The sequence below is a fragment of the Buteo buteo genome, chromosome 12 (assembly GCF_964188355.1).
Source record: "Buteo buteo chromosome 12, bButBut1.hap1.1, whole genome shotgun sequence".
NCBI lineage: Eukaryota > Metazoa > Chordata > Aves > Accipitriformes > Accipitridae > Buteo > Buteo buteo.
The window spans coordinates 8,967,828-8,979,644 of NC_134182.1; the positions used below are offsets into that span (position 1 = coordinate 8,967,828).

General features: G+C 37.9%; 1 protein-coding gene across 1 annotated transcript in view; it reads right to left on the reverse strand.

The window, feature by feature from the left end:
- IARS2 (isoleucyl-tRNA synthetase 2, mitochondrial) overlaps positions 1-11,783 on the reverse strand; it is a 29,722-nt gene extending 17,939 nt beyond the window's left edge. The window contains exons 1-12 of the mRNA XM_075042614.1: positions 11,443-11,783; positions 10,770-10,892; positions 9,520-9,676; positions 8,376-8,524; positions 8,243-8,292; positions 8,035-8,144; positions 7,859-7,949; positions 7,373-7,488; positions 5,609-5,778; positions 4,543-4,633; positions 4,183-4,334; positions 3,004-3,164 (exon numbers count right to left, since the gene is read on the reverse strand). Of these exons, the coding sequence (XP_074898715.1) occupies positions 3,004-3,164; positions 4,183-4,334; positions 4,543-4,633; positions 5,609-5,778; positions 7,373-7,488; positions 7,859-7,949; positions 8,035-8,144; positions 8,243-8,292; positions 8,376-8,524; positions 9,520-9,676; positions 10,770-10,892; positions 11,443-11,685 (1,613 nt within the window). The 5' untranslated portion in view covers positions 11,686-11,783. The remainder of the gene's footprint in view (positions 1-3,003; positions 3,165-4,182; positions 4,335-4,542; positions 4,634-5,608; positions 5,779-7,372; positions 7,489-7,858; positions 7,950-8,034; positions 8,145-8,242; positions 8,293-8,375; positions 8,525-9,519; positions 9,677-10,769; positions 10,893-11,442) is intronic.
- Positions 11,784-11,817: the final 34 nt, after the last annotated feature.

Here is an 11,817-nt window from a genome sequence, read left to right on the forward strand (position 1 = left end):
TGTCTTTTCTCTCCCTCTCATATAGGGTTTTATTATTTTATAATAATTTTTAAACTCCTGATTGCAATATGATGTGGTATACCCTACATAAAGAATCTAATCATCACTAGCGTATTAAATTTAGAACCATAGACAACAGTGTCATACAATCAAATGTCTTTTAGGTCTATGGGGAGTCACAGCAGCAAAGGGGAAAGACTCATGGAGATCTTGCATCAAACTTGCTGCTTACAAGATTACAGTCTAGCTCTTGGCTTTCAAGTCAGAAAGAGGATTGTCAGTGTGGGAAAAATATTCTGTTAAGACACGAGCAGTTGCATCTTGAAAGAGCACCTTTCTGCAGCCTTTCACATGGCAAATTCAGGGGAAACTTTCACTTAACAGAGAGAAACAGCTGTTTATTTTAGGGACTTTTTTTTTTTTAAGTGTTTTCACAGGTGATACAGAAACAGGATCACTCAAGATCGACCATTGGTGCTCTCAAATGTAACAGCAACTCCATGTGGACTACACTGACTTCCAGTGGAGATGCTGTTACTTTTGATAGCCACTGAAAAACTCCATAGCAGCTGCTACTGGAAACACGTTTATCCAGCATTTTAGGTAAGAAAACAGTTTTTGTTTAGAAATGCAAGTTATTTACTGTTTTTTAAATGATATTAATTATTCACAAAATCTGAATATGAAACTTAAGTGTTAGAAATATGTCAACAACCTACTGTGATTATGATTTTCAAAATGATACTGTAAATGCAACAAAATATTTAGGCTTAGGTGTTTATTTCAATAAGAACTGGTGTCCAGGAAAATGACCTATGAATTGACAGACTGCTTTCTAAATTTGCCTGTCATTTCTATAGGCCAATATTCTGTGCACTTTTCCTACTCTCGGTACAGAAGTTTGCTATGGCTAACTTTAAATATTTAATGAGTGTTTTAAACTTTTCTTTGAAAATTCCACCTCTACTGTAAAATATGATATAAGTTAAGAGTACTGACTATAAGTAAGCATCAGAAGCTGTCAGTCAAATGAAATAAATTACTTTTCAAGCATATCGGATATGTCTCTTTTTTTTTCTCCTAAATGTCTCTCTTTTTTCACCAGATCAACTCTAACCAAACATGCCATACTGTTTCTTTGTTCATTCACCTACATGGGTGACTGCTAGGCCAATAGCTACACACAAAGGTCGAGTTGTTAAACTGTTGCAGTTTATCACATCAGAATGCCCCAATTGCCTCATATCGTACAGCTCCAGCAATAATCTCACACAGCTCAAGCACTTACAAAAGACATGCAGGCATGCTTTTTAATACAGGTCACTGGCTTTCAAGGTAATTTTACAATAACCTGAAGGAATTCCCATGCATCCCTCCTTTCAAATGCTTTCTGTACCAGCTGGGTCAGCTCCTTTACGTTCTGAAGGAGCTACTGCTTCATGGTGCCCTTCCCGTTTGACTACCAACTGCTAAACTGTTTTTCATTACACTCTTTGTTGTTAAACTACACATTTAACAATTTTAAGCAAGTCCAAGTAACGCACTCAACCCTACTCTGCAGACAGGCTACAATAAGTATTCCTTGGAAATCATCATTTTATGTGAACATACACTTACTTTTTAATATGGTAACAATCTTTGTAGGTAAAATGATTTTACACCCCACAGAGCCTCCATCCATTTCCTGATGTGCGTCAGCATTATTCAGGTACTACAAACGACTACGGTTATTGTGGTCTTTTCTCACAGTTATTGCCTACTGAGCGAGAGTCAAAGTACATATCTGTGCGCCTACACACCCAGTCACGCTAGGTGAAGCTAAGGACTAACTGCTTAAAGTCCATTCCCTGCTCTCCACACCCTAAGCCTCACCTACTACTATAGTTATGAGCTCAGTCCATCCTCTGGAAAACAAGCTGAACTCTCTGCAGTATATTTATTCAACACCAGAATAAAAAAAGTTCTGCAACACTACTAAGTTCACCTCCAGCTATGCAATCTTACTACCCATAATGAATTTGCACAAACGGTTGTAAGGTTAAGATGTATAAAATGGAGTTACACTGGCATATCTCAAGACAGAAAACAATTATGGAAACGAACAATGAACATGGAACTCCACAATACTATTTTTATGAAATCATGTCTTAGAGGATATTCACAATTGAAAACCTCTGTCTCCCGAAGGGGTAAAAGCAGAACTCTATTACTCCTTAAAAGACAGAAAAGGATCATATTTGGTTGAGTTTCCTTGTTTTAAAGCATAGCTTGGATTTCCTCCACATTACATTTGAATTCCTGAAATGCAATCTGGAACTCCTGAAATGCAGTGTTTGCAATATCTGGATACTATTAACCAAAAGATGGCAGAATAAGGCTAGCATCTGAAGCTTTAGACATACCAAACCACATAGCTGAAGCTCTAGACATACCAAACCATATAGTTAAAGGTCACTTACTAACATTTATTGAGGCTGGCTCTTCAAAAACACTAATTTCATTTTGAAACAAAGTGCAATTACTTATTCTGCAATCAATTTAGTTATTCAGCTTCAGATAATCTCATTGTCACTTATTCAATAGCAAAAAGCTATTTTGACAAAATATCTGTACTGTTCAATTTACAGTGCTACAATTACAGTTGCAATCTATTCTAACTACAACTTGCATTTCACTCCTTGCTTAAACTTAAAGGCCAGTGATTACTGCCAGCTCACTTAATTTGAAGATGAGGAATGAAAGCAGCAATCAGTATCAAGGAGACTTTTCAGGTAACTTAAATATCTAAGTAAAATGATTCCTATTACTTACATACAAGTCACCTTCAGCAATGAGGTTTTGACTGCTTTAATTTATAGCTGAACTAGTTCTGTGTATAAACAATTACAAGTAAAAGCATGTATTCATACTTAAATAGTTAGAAGTTTTATAATATTGTATAACTGCAGCACAACAGACAGTGCTCATTCTTTCATTTTTCAGTATATAAAGCTAGACAAATACCTGTTTATCAAGCATTCTCCTGTGTTCTTCTGATAAAAAACAGGAATCGGAACACCCCAACATCTTTGCCGTGATATACACCAAAAGGTCCTTCTGTCCAGCATTTCGAGCATTCTGTTCGCTGCAGACGTAGGAATAACTTTCACTTTTTTCAGCACTTCCTATGAAGTAGACAGTGAATTGTTGAACATGCTTCAGCATTCAGACAAACACTGTTTATGCTACCAGTAAAAAAAAAAGGTACAGGTCTACAGTCCCACTCCCAGTATTGAATAACATGTTCTCGGGCAACTGTCACATTTATTTTGTTTACTTCACTGCATGTTGCTCTTCAATAACATATTTTGAACACTGTATATACTGTACATTTCCCCAAAGAACAACCAATGTTTTTTTGCCAGCTCTGATTGTCTAGCAGATGCACCCTTAAGCAAGTTAGAAATGGCATCAGTATGTCTATCTGAAGTTTAATAGCTCATTGTGTCTTGTGCTGTTGTTTACTTTGAAACCCCACCTTGATACATGCTGCCTGTATTAGAGAGTGTGGGCAACCACTCGCTCCCAACCCTGCTGAATAACCATCGTATTTTTCTTCATTCTAGATAAAGATGAATAAGGAATAAACAACTCATGCCCCACTTAGAATGAAATCACTGCTACTCAAGACAGCCTAAGGTGCTGGTCTGAGTTTTCTGTGTGGATGTATATAATTTCAAAGTGCACTGCATATTAAAAAAAAAATATGTTTTAAAGTTATTTAAATTAGGACTGTGGCAAAATTAATAGGGGAGCAAACAAAGATGTCAGGCCATCCAAGGCCACCATAACAACAAAGGTAATTTTAACAGTGATAAAATTGTCTCTTCTGATTTAATTCCTTGAAACATTGTATTTTAAAAAATATTTTGGGGAAAATAATTCAGTAGCTCTAAGAAACTTAGATCTCCTGTAAATACAATGAAAAAATATGTCAGTCAATTTATTTATCATGGATTATATCAATATTGACAAAAACCCAATAACAATCATCACTTCTACAAATAATTAACACTTTTCAACTACTGTTTGTAAACCCTAGAGAAGAACATATTCTGGAGTGAGCTATAGCAAGATAGTTTTGCTGATTCCAAATGGCATCAGCTGTCTTTAAATGTCCCATAAGAAAGCAAAATTATATACCTGCGCTGTAGCCTTCACACTTGCTGTGTTTACAAACCATTGTTTGCTGGCTCGAATGATCATTGGCTTTTTAGTCCTCCAGTCATATGGGTAACTGTGCACATATTTCTCCTCTTTTAACAAACTCCCGGCTGCTTGAAGCATCTGAATGACTGAGAGAAAAAAATGAGGCAAGATTAAAATCCAATTTGAACATACTGCTACTGTTAACCTCAATTCATTCCTTTTCATAATCAATACATAGTAAGAAGTGCCTGTACCTCATCCATATTCAAAACGTTTTCAGTTTATACCAACCCTCAACATATACCTGCAGGAATGTAACTGATGAAGTAACAAATGGCTACATTAAATACTCACCAGCTTCATTCCCCTCTTCAAGGACATTCTTGTTTTGAAGTTCAGGACCTGCAGCTTCAGTAAAAAACCCACCTTCATCCACAAGGCAATCCTTAAAATAAATATGTTAATCATGTCAATAAAATACCATGTGGCAATTAATTACCTTTCTGGTATTCAAAGTGAGTTAAGTACTCTGCTGAGTAACTACTTTTCTGATGAACAGCAAAGTATGTTATATTTAAGTACACTTCGGATTTAGTGAACTGCAATTTAGTAATCTACCAGGGAAGTGAATTTTACCTATCAGAAGAAATAAGCACCATTATGTTTGCAGATATACCACAACTGTCTTACATCAAGTCACTGGTTAGTATTTCAATGACTTTTCAAATTAACAGCGAAAAACAAAAACAAACAAACCCCCAAGAAAAACCCTATCTCCAAAAAAAAGAAACCAACCAGAAACACGAGTATAATCAGGTTTTGGAACATCTCAAGAGTCACCTCTTTAAAAAGGTAAACGAGAAAAAGAATACCCTGCATCTCCGTTTCCACCAAATGCAAACTGATTGTGCATACCTGAACTGTATTTATGTATGTCTTTAAAACAAGCTTTGCTGAAAAAGAATAGTAATAATGACCTACATAACTGGCGATTTACTGGTCTGCAAGATACAGCATTAAAAGCCAATTCTGAGTACTGAGATATCTAAGAATCTCAATATCTGAGAACTGTTGTCTGTGTTATCCTTTAAAAAACAAAACCAAAAACACAGAGAGAAAAGAAACTGGATTCTATTCTACCACTTCCCTGTAACCTTTAATTAGCAAAAACTTCATCCTTCTATTGTGATACACACTTTCAGGTTAGTCCTTCATCCTTGCAGGACTTACACTTATGTGAATGCTTCAAAACACTTACATGAATACTTCACATAAGTATTACTTATGTGAATGCTCACACTTATATGAATGCTTCAAAACATCTTCAGGTTCTATGCACAAATTACAACAATCACTTTAGGGGCACATGATCAAACAGTTGCAGGAAATCAAGAGCAACAGCTGAAAAAAAATAAAGTACCGTGGGTAGCTGATGGTGGGAAGCTACGCTGTAGTCCTCCATACCATGAGCTGGGGCTGTATGAACTAGTCCTGTTCCTTTTGCCATTGTCACATGATTTGCAGGTAACAGAGGAGAGACTCTGCCAGGAATTGTGGGATGAGCACAAGAACCATCTGCCAAATCTACACCTGGGGGTGCAAAAAAACAGAGGAGAAAATAGAGAAACAATTAATGCATTCAGCTTCTTTAGAAGAGAGCAGAAATGGAACAATTGATCCGCAAGTGTATGCATGGGATACTATTTGGATGTACTACTACTTTATCTCATTTGTGTGTCCCTGTTCAAATGTTTTCAAATTCTCTGCATTGTTAACCTTGCATACAGGTTTGGGTTTTTTTTCTTTCCTTTGAAGAAAAAGCTTTTCTTCTACTTTAGAAAATGGTATTCCATTAGTAGTGACATTCCACCTAGAGACACTCCATACATTCCCATTTCTTGGAGACCACTATCTCAGTGTTCCAGAAACAGATCTCAATAATGATTTAGTAGGCTAAAACCCTTGAATTTGGGATCCATTCCTAGTTCTGCCTAAGTAGTTATATTATCATGAACAATTCACTTCAATTCTCTAAATTACATACAGAGAGTACAGCACAAATGAAGCTAGTGACAATTTAAGGTTAAAAAAAAACACTGAAGAAATCTTAGTAAAGCCTTGCTGAAACTGGCCTTCATTGAATGTTTTCTTCCTAGAAGGAACATGTTTAGGAACTGCTGTCAGACAGGTAGGTAAACAAATACAGAAAGGTAACAAATATAAACAATTACTAAATATATGGGAAAATAAAAAGAACAGGTTCTAATATAAAATTTCTTTTCAAGAAGGTCCAACTCTACTGTTGTATGTAATCTGCAAATCATGTGATTCAAGAAGGTGGAACCTTTAAGAACACCTCCAGGTAATTTTATCATTAGGTAAAAACATGATTAAGTAGAGAAACAGGTAATTTTCTTCCCTCTGAAAAAGAGGGCATGGAAAGACACCAAAACAACCTGAAGAGACGATCAAAGAAACCACCATTCTCACCTCTTTAGATATGCCTATTTCCAGCACTGAATCGCTGATAAAGGCAAATGAATAAAGCTCACAAATAACACATTAAATCCGGACTCATGACACCGCATCAGAAGTCTGTCTATTAAGAAATATCACTATGCAGTTTGTTAGGATGCAAACTGAACCACTTTAGTTTGTCTGTAAAGACAACAGTCACCTACAATACCTCAACATTCTTCATGTTTATGGCTTAGGACACCTTTCAACAATGAAAAACTTGAAAAGTAACATAACATGACAACAGCAGCTGATAGTGCTACCAATTCTGCCACACTAGGTAATTTCAATAGTTTTCATACAATTTAGCACTCAGTCAGTCAGCAAGCACACTTGTAATTAGCTCTTTGTTCTCATCAGCAATGGGTGAGAAAGACAGAAAAACTGCATTCAGTGTAATTAAGATTTTGATACTGAACAGACTTCCACTCTGTTTAAGTTTTCCAAGTGTGAATCCAGATTTTAAAAAGTACTTTGAAATCTATGGATGAAAATTTGAGCTACAATACACCAATACTAAATCTGACAGACTATTACTCCTCTTTGTACAATTTAGTGAAGCATATTCTCAAAATATAAACAAACTTAATAATACATCAAAACTGAAGCAGTTTTCAGACACCTGCAAGCAAATTTCTAAGCAACTTACAACAATATTAAAACCTACCTTTACACGTTGACATAACCTCAAACTGCCTGTCCAAAATAGCAGCTGTAGATTCAACTCTATCTGCTGCTAGAATGAAGTGTTCACCAGTAGTTGTACATTTCACAACCGAGTATCTACAATGAAAATATATATTTGTCATACTAGATAATTACAAACACCATAAAGCTACAAATTGTTTAAATGTTCCATCTCTAAAAGCAAAATACATTTTAAAATCTACATGTCCAATTCACTCATAAATCTGAAAAGAATTTCAAGATAACGTAACATCAGAAAAAGAAATAACTTAAAAAATAAAAATGAAAGCAGAATATATTAATATAGAACAAAGCTTAAAATTTTGTCACTTAAAAAAAAAAAAAACAAACAAACCACACAAAAAAAGATGCCTTAAATAAAAAGTAATGGTAGTCCAGAACAACTTTGCTGATAAATGTTGATAAGGACTGATGCAGATCACTGAACCAAGTTAAAGACACATACGCTGAATCTGGCATGTAACAAACTGCTTGATTTGCTGGCACAGTCCAAGGTTGTGTGGTCCAGACTAGCACGCTAGCAGAGGATGATCCATCTACAGATGTAAATTAGAAGTACTTTACTTAAAATTCTAACAAAAATAAAAGCTATCAATCTTAAAATCTATACAGAAGTCATACCTATCACAGAAGTCAGCTTAGGTGGTGACTTTAACAGGGGAAATTTCATATACACAGAACGACTGACATGCTGCTCATTGTATTCAAGCTCTGCTTCAGCCAAGGCTGTTCTGGGTAGATATCAAACATATGTTAACATACTTGAACATGAAAAGCTATTGATATCCTTGCTAAAATTTTGAGGACAAAATTGTAAGTTGATTCTTACTTTGCTGAAGGGGACCAGAACACAGGTTTATAGTCCTGATAAATGAAACCCTAGAGGAAAGGAAGGGTAAAAACGTTAGGAGAATCGAAGCTCATGACGAATCAAAACACACTTCAACAAAAGTTCAACATACCTTATCATACATTTTATAGAAGACTCTCAGCTGGTTTGCTTCATACTTTGGATCAAACGTACGGTAGCAGTTAGCCCAATCTGCCATTACACCCCAACGAATGAAGGCAGATTTCTGCTTCTCAATTGCTCTTTCTGCAAATTCTCTAGCTAAAGGGAATAGTTCCATTAAGCACATGGTTTAGCCCACTAACATCCAATCTAATACCATTTAAAATGTGCTACTGATGTTCAGCCTGAGCTGAACATATTGAAACTATGCACTAATTACTGATTTGTATTAAATAGATTATTATGGCTCAAAAAATATATATTTCAGAGAAGTAGTTACACAAAATGACTACAAAGAGTAAAAAGATTCAGGAGCAGCACTTTTTGACTAATATGGGGACATAAAGCACAAACGTCTCTAGAATATAAACTTTCTTTTTAAGGAATAGGGGAAAAAATTAAGTATATTTAGTTATGAAGAACAATTTCTCAAAATGCATTCTCAAATAAAGTAAAATAAATAAGAGTGAAAGTTTAAATTGCTCATTGCAGCTGAATGTTGATGTCTTTCAATACATATGGTATTTGAAATTACTTCTTCAAAACAGTTTCCATGTAGTGCAGACTACCCTTCTCTGAAAAGGTCACCCCTATAGTTTTGTAGTATTTGTTAAAAACACAGTACATTCCTACTTACGATATTGAGCCAAGTGTCCTACTGAAGCCTGATTTTTATATGCAACTTTTTAGCTCCTAATCAAATTCAGTCTTCTAAAATCAAAAGGAAGTTGATCTGATAAATATCAGTTTCATGCCACTACACAGTTAAGCAAAGCAGAAATCCAAATCCTCTGCCGTACTTCTGTTTTTTGAAACCCATGGTCATTACTATGCATATTCATTACAGCAACAAATTAAGCCTGTGTTCAATTATCCCATTTCATAAGATTGCATTGTACTCAATCTGCTTGGAAAACACATGCAGTGATCATAGAAAATGTCACCAATAGGTAATAGAAAAGCCCACAATAAAGTATAAAAGCTATATATAAAGCATAAAATACAAAATATGAGTAGGATATTCAAAATATGAGTAGGATGTACAAATACTTAAGCCAACTTTTTCTATAAAGATATTGCAAACAGTAGTTTACCTTTCTGTCGAATTTCCATTGGTGAAAGATTTTCAGCTCCTTTGACTTCTGACAACGCTTTCAACTCAATTGGCAATCCATGACAATCCCATCCTGGCACATAATGTACTTTATAACCTCTCATCATGTAGAAACGATTAGTGATGTCTTTCAAAATCTGAAAAGACACAAGGTTCTGTTATTACTTTAGCTCCCCCATGTGAAATAGCTACATTATTAATTAAGATGCTCCTATTTAAAAAAAAAACACAAAAACCCCCAAATATAAAAGGCTGCACAATAAATTTACATTTAAGACTGTGCATTTGTGATTTTTCTTGCCCATCATTTTGTATTTTGGCAGAACTTCAGAGGACCTCTGATCAAAGGAATTCACGTTCAGTATAACTGAAAGATGCAGTTTATAAGCTTGCAAGACTTGAAGTGAACAAATCCTACTTGCTCTTATTTTAAAAACATTGAGCTGGATCTACAGTGTTGGCCTAGTGCACATTACTGGTTTTTGATGTAAGCAACGACCTACCAAAACTTGCTGTTCTCAGAAGTCCAAGCTTTGGCACTAGTACAGTAAGAAGCCGTGGGTCACATTTTAGTCTTTCCCACTTTGTAGCATATATAATGCTGTCATTCTCAGGACTGAATCTAAACACAGCCAAACATACTTAGGAGTAATATTTCAAAACTGAAATTTATATTTTAAAAGCCATCAATATTTAGTCATTGTGGTTCCACCAAGGATACCCAGATAAAATAAAATAAATGCAATAGAACTAACTTACAAAATACTTCAAAGGGCAAAAGAATAGCAAGGCACAGCTCAACTGTGCATTACAGTAACATTATTACCTATACACGTATAGAAATAGACACTCACCCACATGCATATGTGTGATACATTCAATACACAAGTAAACTGCGCATTTAATATTGCTTAGGAATGAATTACGGGCTGGACTTCTCTAAAAAGATGTTCTCTTTTTACTGAAACAATTCAGCCTCATAAATGAACACTCAGCATATAGGTACCATATACTGGTATATGGCATTTATGTCATGGTATGGTATCGATGTTGCCATGGCATCATATGGTATCTCTGTAACCACACCACTTGCCTTTTAAAAGCCCTGTCTGCCAAAATACCAAACACTTTAAAGCGTTATTGATTCAAATGGGAAAGGAGAACACACAGCACATTATAGGAAGTGTTTACCACTTCAAAACAGTAGAGTATGAACAGGTAAATATTTACTTTATTTAACGCATGGCCAACATGAGGGTCTCCATTGGCATAAGGTGGTCCATCATGCAGACAAAATTCCTGCTTTGCCTTCCTTTGCCTTTGCCATGAATACAGTTCTGAAAAACCACATTTCTGTAGACACAACAAGAAAACACCTAAATCATCACAGGTCTTTGCACTTCCAAGAAGTCTGGGGTTTGGCTAGATGGTAGAACACGTAATAAAAGCAAACAAGCACGGAGAGTTAACTTTCCTAACTCTGCAACAGAAGGCGTTAGTAGTCCAAAAGCATTAAGAAGCCCGAGATCGGCGTAACACTAAGCCCAACGTTATTACTCTGACTCTCTGCGATCAGGAGGGTCGTTACTCTTTCTCCACACAAAACTGCAACACGCTTGAGAGCACCCAGGCTAGAAATAAACAACCAAAGCTCGCCGCCCCTCCAGCTTTCCCCGACCGCGAACTTCAGCCGGCCTGGCCAGGCACCCGCCAAAGCCCAGACCTACGGGGAGGTAACGGCAGCGAAACCCGGGCCCGAAACAAACCTCCCCCCGCCGCCCGGGCCGGAGGCTCCGCCGCCTTGCCGGGCCTTGTCCCTAAGGGGAAGCCCCGCGCCCCTCTCCGGGCACACACACACACACGCACCCCCCCGGGGCGAGCCGGCCCCGGCCCCGGCCGCTACCTGCTGCGTCTCCAGCTCGGCCTCGGGCTGCAGCCGCCCCGGCAGCTGCGCGGGGAAGCGGCTGCGCGGCACCAGCACCGTGTCCCGGTACTGGGAGTCCTGCCGGCTCTCCGCCGCGGGCTGCCGGCTGTCGGCCTCCGAGGCGGCGGAGCGGGCCCAGCCCCGGGCGACCGCCGCCCGGGCCCGCAGCCTGACCCGCGCCCCGGCCCGGGCCAGCGGCGGCGCCCGCCAGGCCCCGATCATCCTCCCGAGCTCCCTGCGACGCGCGCTGGGGAAACGCTTCCGCCTGCGCTACGGCGAGCGAGCGGCGCGGCGACGGGCCGCGGGCGGGGACACGCCACGCAGCAACGCGTTCTTCTCTCCGCCGCGGAGGCC